The sequence below is a fragment of the Sturnira hondurensis genome, unplaced genomic scaffold, assembly GCF_014824575.4.
Source record: "Sturnira hondurensis isolate 20B ecotype Veracruz unplaced genomic scaffold, ASM1482457v3 Scaffold0015056, whole genome shotgun sequence".
Classification (NCBI taxonomy): Eukaryota; Metazoa; Chordata; class Mammalia; order Chiroptera; family Phyllostomidae; genus Sturnira; species Sturnira hondurensis.
The window spans coordinates 7716335-7736800 of record NW_028087687.1 but is presented as its reverse complement, the minus strand read 5'-3'; the positions used below and the strand labels follow the sequence as shown (position 1 = coordinate 7736800).

Below are 20466 nucleotides of genomic sequence, written 5' to 3'. Positions count from 1 at the left end.
GTTATGTGATCTCAGTAGCATTTTCATGTTAGATATGAACATATATACCATAACCAAGGAAAATGTTTCAACAAACGATTTCTATTCAGGTTACATTTGTAATCCCACTGTACAGTTAAGTTCCAGGCTAAAGATAAAATTACAAATTTAAGTATCTCAATACTTTGGGAAATTTAAAAATATAAATAACTTATCTATCAAAGAAAATGTTGTAATGTAAATTTAGAAATGCTTTAGAAATTTTGTCTGCATTCTTTCTTATATACACATAAAAGGTTATAAAGAACTTTGAAGATAAAACAGGTAAAGTTCATTTTGAGAAACACTAAGAAACTGAGTTGTGAGCAGATAAGATGATGGATATCAGAACTTCATCTCATATTTCCTAGACTGATGATTTACTAATGTATTATATATCTCAACCAGTACAAATTTACATAGTTTCATATCATAAAATTGAAGTTTAAATTGAAGCATAAATTGAAGTTTGTATCTAACTGTAATTTTCTTTGGGACAATTTTGACATTAGCAACTGTCATTATCAGAGAACTTGTCAGAAGCTGGGTAAACTTTTCATACCCAATGAACAGACTCAGAATGTCAATATGAGTAGAACTTCATTTTTCACCTTTCCTAAGACTGCAAGGGGGACGAATAGATCTGGTTCATTTGTGTTTGAAGGTATAACCAGGCAACAACAATAATAACAGTTGGTGGGTTCTTTTATTCCATGTACCATATGAAAGCACTTTCCATGTATTATTTGATTTGATACCACATAATACCATTTTACAGTGTGGAAATACAGATGGTTTCTTGAATCTTTGATTTCAAATCCTATTTTTTTAGCTATTAAATAGTATTAGGTCTTTCAATAATTGTACCTACCTTATTAACATTAAATTTCATAGTTTATAAAATTCTTTAAGTCACTTTATAAAATCTTGTAAGCCATTTGGTTATTTATGTTTAAATGCTTAGAACAAGTAATTATTGGCCATACTTCAAGTTATAGTCATGGTAATACAGGATACTGGAAGTAAGATGGTAGACAAGATAGAGGCAGTAAGTTCTACAAGATTGACTACTCAAGTTCAGAAAATTTAACACTGTGACCTTAGCTCATAGATCAGAAATGGAACAACCAGCAGAGGAATCAGATATAGTTCCTAGTTTAGTGTTTTTCCTCTTTATTGTGCTACTTTCTGGCAGAGTTCATCACTTCCTGTCAGCGGAGTGGACTGCTTAGGAAAATATTATAACTGTTGCTTAAAATGTTAAAATTCAATTTATCTAATATTATTACTTCTTATCCTAAACCAATGATTACACTGTAAGCTACTGGGGAAAACAAATATGAATGAAATAGGATCTTAAACTAGAATTGGCCCCTTTTTTTGGAAGTATAGGTGGTAAGGACACACCAGACATTCTTAAAAAGGAACCAGATGGAAGAGTAAAGGACAGGCAACCAAGGTATCAGTGCCCAAACTTAAAACAGGAGGTAGTTTGTAATGAGAATCTAGGATAGTGTGTAGGTATTGTGATTCAATTGGCCAGAGGGAAGCCAAGAGCTTTTTTTTTAAGCTCTCTGTCCATGAGCAACTTTTCCAGTTCAAGATCTTTTTTATAGTACTGACTTCATATCTAAGTGTTCCGCAATTTTGCTCAGATCTCACTGGCTATAGATACACATCATATTTTAGTGGAAACCATTATTGTTAACCATATTTCAATTCTAGAACTGTGGGGCTATGACAGAGAAAATTAATATAAAACTACCGTCCGGGGGAGACCTGTCACACTGCTGCTAAGCATCATGAAACACAGCACACACTCAGATGCAGTTAGCAAGTCTGATGATGAGTCCAGTGACTGCATGCAGAACCTGCCAAAACAGACAATCCTTCTCACTAACTAGTTGTGTTAAGGTCTCTCCGACCCCATTCATTTCTCTGAGCATGATCAGACTGATTCATATTTCAAGTATCTGGATTAAAAAAAGATATTCTGAAAACAAAATTCCCTTGGAATACAAACATGGGCTGTGGAAAAAAAAAAAACAGATCCTAGACAGAAACAGGATACTGGAAAATAATTCAGAATCTTATAAGAGATTGATAAAGGGCTTAGAGATCTTTTCATCTAAACCTCGTAGCTACATATACTGAAGCTAATTTCTTCATATCTTTAATGCTTACAAGAAAAGGCCTATTTAAACATGTACTTTACTTCTGAGAAGTCAAAAACATTTTAAAGCATTAACAAACTACATGGACCTACACTTTAAAATTGTTTTTTCTTGTGGAAGGTGATGACAGTAGACACCCAGACATTAAGTAATTGGAAAACACAAAAAGAATATTATTTGCAACTAATACTAGTGAAACATCTGCTGGAGATCTATAGTACCAAATTCTACCAGAATGATTCAAAAACACTGGTAATATAAAGAGAAAGACAGAACTGAGTAAATACCTATAAATTTTCTCTCACTAAAAATGCACTGTCTGTGCAAATTTCCCAGGAAACTACCTATTTCAACACATCTATATCTAAAAGAGTATGCAATTTAAATAATAGAGTACATAAATTGCTAGATTTTAAAAACTAGCATGTGAACACATTTCCTCTCCTACTTGTAAAAGTATGAGTGTCTTCTTAGTGACCACAAAGGTCAAATTCTTGCCCGTACTATAGGATTTATATTCAACTTGATGACATCAGCATTTATCTCAGGAGAATCCTCAACTGTTTCAAGGAGCAACTAAAAATAAAATCCCAATTGGGAGCATTTTCATGAGAAGAAACACTAATTGGTAGTACTACACTTTCTCAATTCTGTATTTTATATTTCATTGAAATGTAAACCATTTGCCTACTGCGAGTAGTGGTGAAATATGTTATACAATAATGAAAGCCAAATTTGCCATCCTCTGGGGACAAAATTTCTCATGAAACTGAATTCAAGTAATTTTCTTCATCATTTCAAGTTCTCTGATTTCCTATGTTGTTCATCCTTTAACTAATTCACACAAAATATGTATTTAGCAGAAAGTTCACTGTTGTTTAGTCTTCAGAATACAAATATGAAAAATATATTCTTCCACTAAAAGAGTTCTCATATTGATGGAGTACTTAAATAAATAACACTAGGTGTAAATGATTAGTTTCCAGAAGAAAAATGCATGGAATGTGAGAGACAGATACCTCCTACCAGTGACAACAGCATAGATAATAATCAACAAATGTATGCTAAATATATGAACTGCATTTAATTTATAGTTTCTATCATGCCTCCAGTGTTTGCAAAAGTTTCCTAAAACTGAGTCCAAAATTGAATTCAGAGCATAGTTGCCATAAAATGTAATTGAGGAAAAGATGTCTTACAAATAATATTTGATATTCACAATAATCCCATAAAATGTGTGTCAGTAATCATGGTTTGTAAGTGAATAAACAGACCACATCGGGTAGCTATTCTAAGCTAACCCAGCTAAAAGGTAAATAATAAAACTGAGATTTAGAATCAGGTCTAAATAAATCTAAAGTCAATCCTTTGCCTATCATATCATGATGTTATTTTTTCTTTGTTCATTCATTTCAGCAATAAGAGGTTGAAGTGACTATTTTAACAGGTGGTATGAATCTTGAAATGGATGGAAATGAAAAAGAATCACACAAAATTCTACATTTCTTTTGTGAGTTGACAGTGAGTTGTATTCCATGTCTCCTCATTCAAGAAGCTGTACTTAAATCTTAAATCCTGAATCTCACTTGTCACCATGGAAAGAAAAAACTACCCACTGAAGATCTTTCTCACCAACAATATTTTGCTCAACTGAGAAGAGACACATATGAATTCTAATCTACCTCACTGTTCACAAGTAACCACACACTTCCACCTAAACCCAAAAGATAATTATAAATTCTATCATGTGCACGAAGGGCAACAAAATTAAAACAACTAGTGAACAAATTAATAAAGATACAAAATGTAAACTTTTGTAATAGAAATTTTACTTTTTGTGTTCGGATTTTTAAAAAATCTTTAAAGTTTTAAAAGTGCAGTGTTCATGAGATTCCACATATAAGTGAAGTCATATGGTATTTGTCTTTCTCTGACTGGTTTATTTCACTTAACATAATACTCTCCAGGTCTATCCATGCCGTCTTAAAGATATTTTTATGACCAAGTAATATTCCATCGTATAAATGTACCACAGCTTTTTTCACCCATTCATTTACTGATGAGCTCTAAGGATGCTTCAAATGTCGGCTACTGTAAATGGCACTGCAGTGAGCACAGGGCTGCATATATTCTTCTGAATTAGTGTTTCAGGCTTCTTTGGATATATTCCTGAAAGTGGAATTGCTAGGTCATAAAAAAGTCTCATTCTCAATTTTTTGAGTTAACTCCTGTTTTACACAGTGGCTGCATCCATCTGCATTCCCACCAACAGTGTGTGAGGGCTTCCTTTGCTCCACATCCTCGCCAACACTTGTTTGTTGACTTATTGACAATAGCTATTCTGACATGTATGAGGGGGTATCTCACTGTGGTTTTAATTTGCATTTCTTTGACAGTTAGTGACATTGAGCATGTTTTCATATGTCTATTGTTCATCTGTATGTGCTCATTGAAGAAATGTCTATTTAGGCACTTCGCTCATTTCTTAATTTTGTTGCTTATTTTTTGTAGTTATTGCCATTTTATTGCTTTCTTTTTAAAAATTTTTTATTTTGTTGCTTATTTTTTTTGGTGTTGAGTTGCATAAGTTTCTTATACATTTTCAATATTAAGCCCTTGTCAGATATATTGACAAATATTTTCTCCCCTTTAGTGACCTGTCTTTTTATTTTGTTGATGATTTCTTCTACTGTGCAAAAACTTTTTTAGTTTGATGTAGCCCCACTCATATGTGGAATCTAGTGAACAAAATAAACTAACAAACAAAATAGAAACATACTCATTGATACAACAAACAGACTGCCAACTATCAGAGGTGAAAGGAAATGGTGGCTAGGTGAAAAATGTGAAGGGATTAAGCTAAGAAAAAACTCATGGACACTGACAACAGTGTGGTGATTAGAAGAGATTAAAGGGCCCTGGCTGGTGTAGCTCAGTGGATTGAGCGTGGACCTGTGAAGCAAAAGGTTGTATATATATGATATAGAATTGTATCCCTGAAACCTATGTAATTTTGTTAACCAATGTCACTCAAATAGGTTCAATAAAAATAACATATAAATAAACAATTGCAATGTTTCTTACTGTTATACCAAATTTCTCATTTTACCATAAATTTTGTCCTATAATTTGAAAAAAAGGTCTAGGAAATGCTCTGGGGCCAAAAGAATAGTGATATCTTCTAGGGAAATATATTTTTCCTTAACAGCTCTCTGGTTAATGCTTCTTTCACATCTTTATTTCTAAGGCTATAAATCATGGGGTTCAACATGGGAATTACTGTGGTATAAAATGCAGCCACCATTTTCCCCTGCTCCACAGATTCTTTTGAAGGGGGTCTAAGATACATGAAGAAGAGTGTTGTATAGAATATCGTAACAGCTGTCAGGTGGGAGCCACAGGTAGAGAAAGCTTTGTGTCTGCCTTCTGTGGAACGAATCCTCAGGATAGCAGGAAAAATATAAAGGTAAGAAATCAGGATGATGAGGAGAGAAAAGGAAAGGTTACATCCAGCCACAACAAACATTGATGTTTCTTTGTTGGTGGTATCAGAGCAAGCCAGCTTAATCAGAGGGGGGTCAGCACAGTAGAAGTGATTGATTTCGTTGGAGCCACAGAAGACGAGGCTGTAGGTCCACATGGTCTCCATCAGCCCAGTGAGCGCTCCATACACATAAGGCACCGTGATGAGGGATGTGCACACGCTCTTGGACATTTTGATGCCATAAAGCAAAGGGTTGCAGATGGCCATGTACCGGTCAAAGGCCATCACAGCCAGGATATAGATCTCCACGTGGACCAAGGCTATAAAAAGGTAACACTGCACCAGACAAGCAGGATAGGAAATGGTTTTCTTCTCTGACAAGAAAATCGCCAGCATCTTTGGGGTCACGTTGGAGGAGAAGCACAGATCCACAAAGGACAAGTGGCTCAGGAAAAAGTACATGGGCGTGTGGAGCCGGGCATTGACCTGGATGAGTACGATCATGCCCAGATTCCCTGCCACTGTGGCCACGTAAATGGCCAGAAACAGCAGGAAGAGGAGAATCTGCAGTTCCGGGCGATCAGTCAGTCCAAGGAGAATGAACTCAGTCACTGAGGTGAAGTTTCTTCTCATCACGTCCTTCAGTGACAGAAGGAAACTGGACATTTATAATAAGATTAAAACAAAATGAAAAAAAACCTACTTACATTAATGATCTTTTTTTTCCTTCTTCTCAGGAATTTTTTTCACCCCATTTCTCCTGGTGTCAAACTCAGTGTCATTCAGGCATCAGAAGCCAAAGGTATCAGAGCAGCTCTCTTGACCTTTGCAATATTGATCTCCATCTCATTTACTTCCCTCTCTTTCTTTCCACCTCCTTCTAATGCTTCTGTCCCTTTTCCCTTTCTCCACTTTCTCCTTCTCTACCTGTGCTCCTGTCTTTTGTTTGATAAAAATACTTCATGTATTTTCATCATGTACTTCATACCCATCCCAAATATAATCTTCAGGACTAAAGAATTCATTTATTCCTAATTATCATAATAAAAAGAGAATTATTTTAAGCAGGCATTAGTGTGGTTATTTTAAGATTTATTTATTTTCAGAGAGAGGGAAAAGGAGAGAGAAAGAGAGGGAGAGAAACATTGATATGCCAGACAAACATCAATCGGTTGCCTCTTACATGTCCCCAAATGGGGACCTAACCTTCAACCCAGGCATGCGCCTCGACTGGGAACGGAACCAGCGACTCTTTGGTTCCCATGCAGGCGCTCAATTCACTGAGCCACATCAGCCAGGGCAAGAGAATTGTTTTAAAGAGAGAAAAGGACCTGGTAACAAAGTATTTCTTCAAATGACATTTTTTAAAAATAACTTTCACCTGACCGATTCCCTGCTAGAGAATCCTTAGAAATTAAATTGGACTACTTTGATGTTTTATCCCCTTTCACACTCTATAGAATTTGGACTTTCAGGTGGGGCATAGGAATTTTCTTCTTCTTTTTGGGGGGGAGTGGGGTGATACATACATAATTGCATTTTGGCAACATCCAGCCTTTAAATTCTCCAACTATTAGTACCCCGATAAAATTAGGTTGGACAGAGTTGCTGGTAGTTGAAAGTGATGGAAATTCTCTCCTTGTGATCTCCCACTTCTGGTTTTCACTGTGAAATCCAGAGGAAGAGATTCCCAGTTCAGAAAGGGGCAGGCGGGGAAAAGATGCTTGTCCTTGTGATCTGACATAAGTCAGTAAATTCAAGGTGGATGAAATATTTTTGTATCAGATTGATGGCAGTGGACCTTAAAGACCAGAGTGATTCTGTGAAGTTCGGGCTGCCAGGCCTCCAGACCTCTCTGCAGGGTTCTCTGTTCTCTATGCCTGGTATTCTGGCTGCACATTGACTTAGAAAAACCACATGTCCTTCTAGAACAGGTTTTTTTTTTGAAGGGGGGGGGGGCTTGAGATAGAATTACTGATGTTGCTTGCAAACAAAGAAAAAAACTTATATTACTAATATTAACTGAAACATACATGTTTGTTTTTTATATGGAGGTCATCTATATCCACTAAGAACATCCTGTTCAGAGCTACTTCTCAGAGCTTCAGAGAATTCATGAGTTCTCTTGTTAGCCATTTATAAGATGCTGCCCTACTTTTTGGAAGCATTCATAATTCTGAATTTCAGTTTTATAATCAATTTATTGATTCAACAAACACTTTAATAGTCTTATACTCCAAACTTTGATTTAGGTGCTTTATAAATGTTAACTTATTTAATCTTCAAACCAACACTATTGTGTCCCGTCTTTCATAAATATAAATACTAACACACTTCTCAAGTTCATCACAGAAGAGATAATGTTATGGACAGTAGAGTGTACTGGTGAAAACATGGGCTATGGAGTAAGTTTCACAATTTAGCATCAGCACTTTTGATCCCAGTAATCTAGGGAATGTTTCTGGGGCCCAGTTTCTTCTACTGCAAAATGGCTTTAATAAATTGGAATGGCTACTGAGGATTATATAAATAAAGTAGATGATTTGCAGAACACTATGCCTAATATATGGTGATCCCAAAATAAATGTTAGTTATCAGTCCTGTTAAGTGAAGGGTCTTAGAGAATATTGATTAATATATTTTTATTCCCTATCATCTATCTTTATTACTCAATTACTTTTATAAGTAACAGTACCCTAAATAGTTAATATCTATACTTTTCTGGTAATTGGCACTCTTCTTTCCATCTAGTCATTTAAAACTATAAATCTAATCCTGGTAATGCATATGATTTCACAAATAACTAAAGATTCATGATCATCATTATATGCAGAATAAAGTAACCTACTTACCGGTGGAGAAAGAACCACCTTTACAAATAATATAAGTGGCTCTTCTGATGAATAAGGCAGGCAGAATTTATATCACTTGTATGTTAAGTCTCTCTCCCTAAGCAATTGCACAGATAGATGAAGGTGAAGCAATTACTTTGTTAGATCACTGCTTTCACTCAATGAGTTCCCTGGAGACATAACTGGCGCAATGCAGATTTAACATGGGAACCATCCACAGTCTAGTCAGTGTTTTCTCCTTTGTGTTCAATCTCAGTATTGAGGAGTCCATGCAGTAGTAACATTGACATTTGCCATGGACTGCATTCTGTTTGCCATGTTAATTTCAGCTGAATTCAATTTTCTGGTACAATTTCTGTATGTCATTGTCATAACTTAGTGTCACAATTTTATTACCATCTCACCTTGTGTTATAGACTGAATTGTGTCCCTCCAAACCTCATGTGGAAGTTCTGACTTCCAGCACTTCAGAATATGACTGGATTTGGAAATGGAATCTTCAAATAGGAAATTAAAGTGAAATGAGGTTATGTGAGTGCATTCTAATCCAAGGTGACTGGCATCCTTTTAGGAAGAGGACATTAGGACACAGACACATACAAAAGGAAGACCATATAAAGACATGGGGAGACAGCCAGCCACAAGTCTCAGAGAAGTCTCAGGATGCAAACAACCCTAGTGACATTTTGACCTTTTGGCTTCAAGAAATGTGAGGATAATGCTCTCCAGTTCCATCTATACTGTCGCGAAGGATAGGAGTTCCTTCTTTCTTTCTGCTGTGTAGTATTCCATTGTGTGAATGTACCACAGTTTTTTGATCCACTCATTTACTGATGAGCATTTAGGTTGCTTCCAGCACTTGGAGCTGGAATGCCCAATATTCATATATTGGGGTTCATAGGTCTAATCAACAAAACAAACAAGCAAGCAAAATATAACCAGATACATTTTAATAAAGAACAAACTGGCCAGAGAGGAGGAGGGAGGGGGATAACTCGGGACAGAAGAGGAAGGGTCATCAAGGAGCATGTATTCATGGAACAAAGGATTCATGGACAAAGACAAAGGAAGGCAGGATTGAGGATGGGAGGTAGGGGTAGGTGAGGCAGGGGAAAGCGGTGGCTGGAAAATGGACACAACTATGCTTGAACAACAATAAAAAAATTTTAAAAAAAGAAATGTGAGGAACTAAATTTCAGTTGTTTAACTCACCTACTTTGTGGTATTTTGTTTTGGCAGCCCTAATGAACTAATATATGCCGTGTACTGCAGATAAATAGAGAATGTTTTGATGTTAGATGGAAATGTTGCATCTTGAAGAGTACTATTGTTTTTAGCATTTTTTGAGTAAACTTCACACTAAAGTTTAATATACACATAGAAAATGTGCATAAGATTGACTCTGGATACCCTTTTCATACCCTTTCTCTGTTATTGTCCTTCAAGTTAAGTCTACCCTCACTTTTTTTTATAGCCAAACCAGGATTCTTTTTCTGATTTTTTAAAAGTTAATCTTCATTGTATAGTTTTTCATTACCATTTAGTCCCCTTATACTCCCCTCCCCACAGCAATCACCACACTGTTGTCCATGTCCATGAGTTCTTTTTCTTTTTTGTTCAGTCCCTCCACACCCTAACCACCCCCCACTATCTGTCATCTGTTATCCTCACTCTTAGCACTGTAGATTAATTATGTCTGTTTTTGAATTTTACACAACTGAAATCACACAGTGTATATTTTTATGTCCAATATTTGATGTACACTATGCTGAGGTCCAAACATCACATTGGTAATTGTTTTTGTTTGTTTGGGCTGTGAGAGCAAAACTACCATAGACAGGGTGGTTTATAAACAACAGAAATTTATTTCCACATTTCTGGGAGCTGGAAGTCCAAGATCAGGTTGCCAGCATGGTCAAGGGTCCTTTTCCTGGCTCATGGATGTCCACCTCTTTTCTATGTCCTCAGATGGAGGAAGGGGCAAGGGAGTCTCTCAAGCATCCTTCATGAGGGCTCTAATCCCATTCATGAGGCCTCAGCTCTGGTGACCTAATTACTTCCCAAAGGCCCTGCATCCAAATACCATTGCATTGGAAATTAGGTTTTAGCATGAATTTTAGAAGGACATATTCAGTCTGCAGCACTGATTTTCACTAGCGTTATTGAACATAATGAGTATAGCAATTACTCTTTCACTCCTATATCTGTGTATTATCTGTTGTATGGCTATACCAAAATTTATACAACCTTCTTACTTTTGAGATATACTTAGGGTGTTTCCAGATGTGGGTATCACAAAGACATTCTTGTGCATTGCTCTATGAATACATTTATGCATTTCTGCTTATTAGAATTCTGAGCAGAATTGCTGGCTTACAGTGTATGCGTATGTTGAGCCTAAGCGGATACTGCCAAATAGTTTTACAAACTGCTTATATGAATTTACACTAGCACCAGAATTATATCCATGGTGCAGTTGTTCCACTGTCTCACCAATACTGAAAACTTATGAGGTTTTAATTTTTAAAAAATCTTTGCTATTCTGGTATGTGTTTTTAGGGACGGATATCTTGTAGTTGTAATTTGTGTTTCCCTAATGACCACTCAAGTTGAACACATTGAAATATGTTATTTGGTTCTTTGAGTATATTTTTGTTCAGAACATGTTCATAATTTGCTGTGGTCTTTTATGCATTTTATTAACTTATTGAGTAATATTTTAAGGTCCTATGATAATTTATAGTTAGATTGCTTTAGAATTGTAGCTTCACTACTTACTACCTGTATAATCAGATGGAGGTCATTTAATGACCCTTTGCTTCATGTTTTCCCAAGTAGAAAACTGGGACAATTAACATCATATGTCTCAGTTGTTTGGATGACTACTGACATAATATCTGTAAATATCTGTTTTTTTTAAAGGTAAAGCTTTGAATATTGGTTGGTAAATAGTCAACACTATGAGAGTATTATCTATTAATCTTCTTTCTCATGTATTATTGCAAAATACATTCTATGTTTAGTTTTTCACTAGTGACATTTGCTATTTTAATACCCACACTAAGCTTAATAAACTGAAGTTATGCAGTGCTTTCACTGTCCTTCTAAAAGTACAAAAATTAAAAAAAATATATTAGTATAACTTCTTTCCTCTTTATAATTTGTTTTCCAGTAAATTAATTATATCTTTTGAACCTTCAATTACATATTATTATTGCTTTATATAGTCAGCATTTACATATATTTAGACTTGGAAGTTTGTTTTCCTCCTATTATTAAATATATTTTAGTAAGAAGTTAAGAGTACCCATCTGTGCTTTTTTCTCACTTTTCTTGAAGTGGTTATGAACAAGACCTTCATCTGAGGAAGTTCCTTGCAGTCTGAGTGGTTGATATTACCTCCCTCTAGCATATGTTTTTGTTTGCTGGTCAAGGCCCATGAAACTTCTTCCTATCTAGGAGGACTTTCAATTCATTTCTTGCCTTGATATTTGATAACTCATGAAACTAGCATCAGTCTAAAATCCAAACTGACATGAAAATTAATCTATGGTCTTGAATTATCAAATAAGATGATGTCTAACTTTTCCAAGAGAAAAGCCTAAATAGACTAGTTTGATTTGTTGTTGCTGTTGTTGACTTGTACTTCTATAGAGGTTATAGCCTTTCAAAAATCCTAAATCCATGCCGGATCTCTGTTTTAACTCCTTGCTTCGTGCTTACCTCATCATTAGCCTCCCATCTTCCATAACATTATTCTTCTTAAAGCTCTAGGTAACTGTAGCAAGAGCTGTTGGCCTCAACACCCATAAAACACACACATATGAGACTCGAAGTTGTTGTGCTAATTTGGCTATTTGGGATAACATTTGAGCAATCATTTCTTTATATTTAAAGTACAGAAAATAATTTTGGACCGCTTGGTTCTCACTGAAGTTAGTATCATCTGTTCTTACTATTCTGTGGGATGCAGTAGGGATAAGATATAAGACTGTGCAATTTACAAAATGCTATGAAAATATGAATTGAACTATTCACACTTTATGAGTTCATACAGTAGTTTTAGGCACATATTCAATGTATTATCAATTAACCTTGTGCCTCCTCACACAGACCTTTAGGTAATACTAAGTTTCAAAACAAGCTAGTCATTTTTTCTCAAAAAGAAAAACAGATAAAAAGGCTGGGAATGGACTACAACAAGGTGGATGTTTCACTGTGGACCAAGTCTCTAAAGAAGGGGTTGGTATAAGCAAAGACTAGAGCTGAGCTGGTGGATAAGTACACAGAGATGAGGCTGAGTTACAGGCTGGGTGAGCGAAAGTGGCATGCTGGTTTTCACCAGCAAGGGAGGCAAGATTATTTAGTAAAGTTTGGCAGAAAGAATATTTTTGAAAAGTTTTATTATAAACTGTATGTTGAAGTAAATAATTTCTATTAAAAATCATCTAAAACTATATGATGAACTGCTCTCAAAAAGAAAATACTCTTCTAATTGTAATGATTTTACTCCTTAAGAAATAAATTGTGGCTTTCACTGACACTGATTCTTCAAAGTACAAGTTCGTAATTTTGGGTGCATACAGGCAAACTTACTGGAGTTCAAAATGCCCATCAATTGGCAAAGGTAATCAGACTCCTCTTACTCAAACTTTCTCTATGGAAATTTCTTTCATCTCTTTAAGAAAAAAGATATAGATTTGGGCAAATTATTGTTGGACTAAGCCCCAAGACAAAAATCATAGAATGTGGAAAATAAAAACAACTGAAATCAGTATTGAGGTTTATTTAGGAAGCAACTTTCTTCTGAACAGTTCTTTGATTAAAGCCTCTTTCACATCTTTATTTCTAAGGCTGTATATCACGGGGTTCAACATGGGGATTACCGTAGTATAAAACACAGCCACCATTTTCCCCTGCTCCACGGACTCTTCTGAGGGGCGTCTGAGATACATGAAGAAAAGAGCCGTATAGAATATAGTGACAGCTGTCAGGTGGGAGCCACAGGTAGAGAAAGCTTTGCGTCTGCCTTCTGAAGAGGAGATCTTTAACGTGGCAGGAAATATGTAGATATAAGAAATGAGAATGACAAGGAGAGAATAGGTGAAGTTGAAACCAGCCACAACAAACATCGACAGTTCTTTGTTGGTGGTATCAGAGCAAGCCAGCTTAATCAGAGGGGGGTCAGCACAGTAGAAGTGATTGATTTCGTTGGAGCCACAGAAGACGAGGCTGTAGGTCCACATGGTCTCCATCAGCCCAGTGAGCGCTCCATACACATAAGGCACCGTGATGAGGGATGTGCACACGCTCTTGGACATTTTGATGCCATAAAGCAAAGGGTTGCAGATGGCCATGTACCGGTCAAAGGCCATCACAGCCAGGATATAGATCTCCACGTGGACCAAGGCTATAAAAAGGTAACACTGCACCAGACAAGCAGGATAGGAAATGGTTTTCTTCTCTGACAAGAAAATCGCCAGCATCTTTGGGGTCACGTTGGAGGAGAAGCACAGATCCACAAAGGACAAGTGGCTCAGGAAAAAGTACATGGGCGTGTGGAGCCGGGCATTGACCTGGATGAGTACGATCATGCCCAGATTCCCTGCCACTGTGGCCACGTAAATGGCCAGAAACAGCAGGAAGAGGAGAATCTGCAGTTCCGGGCGATCAGTCAGTCCAAGGAGAATGAACTCAGTCACTGAGGTGAAGTTTCTTCTCATACTTTTCTTCAATGGGAAGTGAGAACTTTGGATTAGTTGAGAACTTTTTTTATGGAAAAGAAATTCATATTTTCTTAGGACATTACTTTGTTTCTTTTTCTCTGCATTTTTTCCTATGACTATTTTTCCCCTGGAGACACTAGAAATAGTTTAATTAAAACAGGATTTAATCAAATGTTACCAAACCCATTCAAAGTAGCTCTGGGTCTCAGTCAACAGTAAGCTTCAATTTTTATTTTTATTTTTATTTTTTACTAATCGATCTCTTACTTTTCTTTGTTTATATATCTTTGTGGTGTCTGTCACTACATTCTTACCTACATCCTATCTTACTTTGTCTATATTCAGCTTTTTATTTAACCCCACATTTATTTTTTATCCTAGATTTTGCCACTCAATGGCAATAAACAAACAATTACCACTAATCTAAATAAATTTACCAGACAACTTAATAAAAAACTTAATTAGAAATCAAAAACTTTGTACCAGAAGTCCTTTTCCTGATAACAATTCTTTCAGGTCTTACCAGACAAAATCTCTTAGGTTTTCTGTCAGAGGGCACTATGTGATACATTTAATTGATTTTAGACTGACTCTGCTATTTGGAGGAAGACACCAAAAAGAAGAGAAATCTTTTTAAAAAATTAACAATTGTAAATCATTTACCATGAATAGGAATCAATATAAAGTACAAGGAAACTTTCAGAAATTCTTCTAACATTTTCCCAATAATTCAATAAACCTTGGAGAAGCTAATTGTTCAGTCCATCAGGCCTGAATTTGACCTTAGAAATGACTTAGTTGAGTATATTCATCTATACTTGTAAAAACATTAAAGAGCACAGTGCTCGCACCAGCCGCTGGAAAGTGGTGGGCCCTGGGCCAGAGCTTCCCCCACACCCACACAAGTGCTTGTTTCTTAGATCCACAGCTAGTCTCTTTAAAACAACACTTTTTTAAAAAGGCAAAACCATAGTAAACAAAGCAAAGTAGCCAAAAATGACCCTGTTCTTTGGTTACTTTCAAACTAGATTAACTACAACAAAAGAGTGAGGTCTAGCCAAGAGAAGGTGATGAAAGGGTGTGATTTTGTCTGACAGGTACAGTGTTTTCTACCCCTTTATACCAGAGGCTTGCCCTCCCCTTCCCCTGTTCTCCTTCCTGAGGCTATGGTATGGGCATAGTGCTGAGCCTAGATCCATGGATGAAATGGCAGAAAAATGGGTTAATAAGTTGAAACTCCTAATTGTGGCAATGCTGAAATGACATATCCCCGAGGTGTATATAAATGAGAATTGAACTCTAAATTGTTTAACTATCGTTTTATTTTACTCTTGCATGAATTAGTTATTATCCAACTAATAACACACCTCTAGGATCAGTACTCAGGATGCTATAAGGCTGATTGCTATATAAGATATAATTATATGAAGTGATAATTGTTATTTTGAATTTAATTAATCCCTCATAGGGTATGTCCAAGGACTATGCTATGACTTAAAAGTTGTTATAATAACACCTAGATAATCGCAATGTTCACCTTGTGAGACATTTTAAAATTGTCTTAAACTTCCTATTCATTTGTTCCATGTCATTTAGAAATCCAATATCACAAATACACACACACATACATTGCAATTCTATGAAATGTAGCTGGAAGATAGTATTTGTTGCAAAAGAATAAAATAATTAAAATGTTGGGCATGTGTATTTTTTAAATGTCCCTCCTGAATCCTAACCACAGAGGATTTTTACATTTTTTAAAGATTTTATTTATTTATTTTTAGAGAGGGAAAGGGAAGGAAAAGGGGAGCAAAACATCAATGTGAGTTTGCCTCTTCTGCATCCCCTACTAGGGACCTGACCTGCAACCCAGGCATGTGTCCTAGACTGGGATTCCCTTAGGTTCCCAGGCCAGTGAGCCACTGAGCCACTCAACCCACTGAGCCACTCCAGCCAGGGCCATGGAGGATTTTTTTCATGGACTGCTTTATAGTACCTAATCCCCAGCTTCATAACATCTTTGGTTTTTCTTATTTCTCCCCCATCCTTTTTCTTACCTCTACTCTTCTTTCCCGAAATGACTTCAAGAACTCCCTATTTTTCTTTCTACATATCATTCTGAGCATCTCACCTTTTCCTCACTGTGTGTGCATATATTTTCATGTCAGTGGTGGCGTGTCCCATTATCTTTTTCTCCCCTCCTACCAGAGAATACTGAAATATATCGTACCTGCATATGTGTTCACACCCTAGTCTTAGATCCTACTTTCCTTAATGATGCTCTACCAAGGTATATTTGTGCTTTTCAAAATTAAAAAAAACTATTTTGTGCTAAAATTATTCTGATATTCTGAGTACCGAAATTTGTCTCACAATATCAACCATAGGTTTTGGAACTAAGCAGATTTGACTTGAAAAATGACTGTGCTGCCTATTAACTCTATAACTGTAGAAAATGTAACCTTTATGAGCCTCTGTGTTCTCATTTAGAAAACGTTGTAACAACGGTTTTCTCTAAGGATTTTGAAAGTTGTAATGTATGTAACCATCTGACCATGTGTGAAGCAAATAAGGCCATCACAAGAAATTTTTTGTTTCTACTTCTCCTTTGTTTAATATTTAGAATAAATAAAAATTCTCAAATTGTAAGCATTAGTACTTCCCTTATAACCAACCCTAATTATTGTTGTGCAGTTCTTTATTCTATTCACACACTTGTCCTAATCAAAGAAGAAATTAATTCCAAGTATAAATAATAACCCCATTGCTAGTTCTTCACACAAAATAGACAGTCCTACCTATAAAGTACTGGGAAAGTGATGGGAAAAATCAGTGAGCCTTCAAAAATAGGAAGTGAGGAAAATCAGCCCTTATTTATTTATAAGATTGTTTCCTTCTCCCTATGGCATCTTAAAAACAACATGATTAAGCAATCAATTCTGCCGATTAAAAGCTCCCTGAAGATAGCTCAGGGAATTTTCACAGGGAAGTTAAGAATGGCTTAAGCATCTCTTGTGTGTTTTCCTCCTCAGCTCTCTTGGTAGTGGCTTTGCCTACTGCTTGAGTGAAGCCATGCATTTCTGGACACCATTCTTTTTTGCTACCTTCATTATCCAGCAAAAAGGGCTTCGTTTGAAAAAGAAAGTTACTCACTCACGTTACTTGGCCATCAATGCAGTGAGAACATATTCTACCACATAGTGTCCTTGCAGTGATCATTGATTCATTTGGGAAACAAAGGGGTACATCTAGCCCCCCTTTCCTTTTGCTTGTTTTATATTGTTTTGTTTTGTTTTTAGAAAAGCCCAAGGGCAAATGAAAGCCACTGGAGCAAGCTAAAGTATGCACATGATTTAGTATACTTTCCTAGGCTGTGATGTATTTTGTATAATTGTTGAATTTTCTAGTGGTTAGGTGTTTTTAATATATTTGATTAATAAAGTAGACATACTAACTGTATTCACAAAACAGTTTTTTAAAAACTACTTCAGCTGTTTCTCAGAAGTGTTAAGGTAAAATAATTGAGAATGTTTCTCCATTAATAAACATTATTCTTGATTGGCAGTGGGTATATGTTTAATCATATTAAAAACCTACAGGCCCTGGCTGGTGTGGCTCAGTGGATTGAGCGCGGGCCTGCGAACCACACGATCGCGGTTCGATTCCCAATCAGGGCACATGCCTGGGTTGCAGGCCAGTTCCCTGAAGGCCAGTTCCCTGAAGTTCCCTTTTGTGCAGCAGGGGATGCACAAAAGGCAACCGTACATTGATATTTCTCTCCTTCTCTCCCTCCCTTCCCCTCTAAAGATAAATAAATAAAATATTTTTTAAAAACCTACAGTATCTTGCCTTTGATAAACTCCATAACTTTGTGTTGAGCAGACTTAAATTAACACATGATCACGAACATATTAAGATATTTTTATCAGCTGAGGTATAAGGTGAAAGGAAACTTGTTATCAGAATAGTCTTACCCAAGTAATTCAGGCTGCTTTTAGGTCCTTAAATAGAGCAAGTCTTCTAGGAAAAATCCATTTATTATTCTATAACTTCCAACCCAAGACCATCATAATAAATAATGATTATATATACTTTTTTCTTTTTACGTCTTGAATCAATGGCTACTTTTACATACATTCTGATTTTCCAAGCTTGTTCCTCAAACATCATATCACTTTAGAAGTGCTCTTTACAACTCAGAAAAATTAATTTTACAATTAAATTATGAAGGATCTCCTTGTGCAATGTGAGACAGATAAAAACTAAGGAACCAAGGCTTTAGAACCAAAGATATTAAGCAATTCAGTTACCCACCTATTGTTTTTAACTATTCATTAGACATTCTTTGAAAATTTACTTTATAAGAGTTTATTCAATTATTGAAACAAATAATCACCTTCTTTCAAGAAAAACAAAAATACAATGTTTTATTATATTCAATAATAAAAACAAAATGCAAGCCTTTCAAATTATTTACATAGTGATTCTTTATGCTTATAGATAAAAAAATAAGTAGTAATTCAACTCTGGATTTCATCGTATTTTCAAATATTACATTTTTCTTTCTATTTATTTGTCAGTTCAAAAGAAGGGTCACAAATATACAGAAGGGTTACTATTTGAATATTTATATTGATTCTTTCAAGGAAGTATCATTACCTAGCCATACTTATGAGAGATTTTGAAAGCAAAGAGGTTTTTTCTGGATTTACAAAGATTGAAAAATTTTTTGTTAATTTCAAAGTTGAGATTCTTGTGTAACCCTAAAAATATTCTAGAGTTTCAATAATATGTATAGTTAAAAACTTAATTTTATTTGGTCTGAGTAACCACGAAGTATGATGATGTTCCATATTGCCCGCTCTGGAGAAAACAACTGTGATGTTAAATTTATGTAAAACCACATATATAGACCAGGGTGGCCATGGGATTGTAGAACAGTGTGTACCCAATGTTGTAACTACATGAAAAACAGATGATTATGTGGATGTAATTGTCAAAGATAACATCAGGAACAAAATATTGAGTTAACAGAAATGTAATCATGTTATACTGGTCAAATGAATTGATCAAGCAAATGACATTATTAAATAAAAGGTTAAGGAGAATGCATGTAATTGGCAGATTGGTGAGGAGACAGTATGAGGGTGTGATGTGCCGAGTTAGGCTCAAGGTTTGCACAACAAAGAAATACAGATAACTAGGAACAAGGCAAAAGTAGACAAGTTACAACAATGGACAACTGATCACCCTCAGGAAGCTAAATTTTGACTTATTCTGAACATTTTCAAATAAATTCTTCTGTTTAAGAAAATCAAAACAGATTTACTATACATGAATGAATCATACATATTTATAATTCCATCAGCATGTTTCATGTTTTCTAGTTCCATCGGTTTATAAGACTTATAATCTCCAGTGTGTTAAAGTTTTCTCTCTATGTATTTACCAAGCTGCTTACCTACCTACCAATCTATTTCTCTTTTTTTCCCCTGGTACATGGTATACACTATGTACCAGGCTAAGCAATGGAAAAATGCAAGGTATGTCTGGAAAAAGTCCATCTATTGTTAAAATAATGAGAACTGCTTGTGGGACATTGATCTAACCTGGCAGCCAAGCAGAGTGGACTGGAATGCACATGCGTGAGTGATGACAACATCACTGTACCAATCAGTGGGAACAGTAGACACTGTTGAGTGAGCATGTGTACTGTGTGGCCGTCACATTCAATGTGACTAAATGAGTAGAACAATGAATCTGCATCAAATTTTGCAATAAGCTTGAACATTCCTCCATGGAAACTATTTGGGTGATTCAGAAAGCCCCAGCTATGGACAACTGGCAAATGGCAGTTTCATTACCACAACATGCCTACTCATGCGTGTCACATGCAGTCTTTTTGGCAAAACATCAAATCACCCAGGCAACTGAGCACCCCTACAGCTCAGATTTGGTGCCCTTTGACTTCTGAGTTTTCTAAAACTAAAATAATCTTTGAGAGGGAAGAGATTTTAGACCATTGATGAGATTCAGGAAAATATGACAGGGCAGCTCATGGCAACTGGGAGAATTGTGTGAAGTCCCAAGGTGCCTGCTTTCATGGGAACTGAGGCATCATTATTCTATGTGCAATGTTTTTAGTATCTTGTATCTTCCTCAATAAACGTCTCTACTTTTCATATTACATGGCTGTATATCTTCTGGACAGA

At 35.9% G+C, this 20466-nt stretch overlaps 2 protein-coding genes across 2 annotated transcripts; both read right to left on the bottom strand.

The window, feature by feature from the left end:
* Nucleotides 1-5373: 5373 nt before the first annotated feature.
* On the bottom strand, nucleotides 5374-6324 carry LOC118999679 (olfactory receptor 5M8). The gene has a single exon (XM_037064379.1). The coding sequence runs from the start codon at nucleotides 6307-6309 to the stop codon at nucleotides 5374-5376; it is 936 nt and encodes a 311-aa protein (XP_036920274.1). The 5' UTR covers nucleotides 6310-6324.
* A 6988-nt stretch (nucleotides 6325-13312) lies between these two features.
* On the bottom strand, nucleotides 13313-14254 carry LOC118999678 (olfactory receptor 5M8-like). Its single transcript, XM_037064378.1, has one exon. The coding sequence runs from the start codon at nucleotides 14249-14251 to the stop codon at nucleotides 13313-13315; it is 939 nt and encodes a 312-aa protein (XP_036920273.1). The 5' UTR covers nucleotides 14252-14254.
* Nucleotides 14255-20466: the final 6212 nt, after the last annotated feature.

Coding starts and splice junctions, on each gene's coding strand:
- LOC118999679 (XM_037064379.1), bottom strand. CDS start 6,309: ATGAGAAGAAACTTCACCTCAGTGACTGAGTTCATTCTCCTTGGACTG.
- LOC118999678 (XM_037064378.1), bottom strand. CDS start 14,251: ATGAGAAGAAACTTCACCTCAGTGACTGAGTTCATTCTCCTTGGACTG.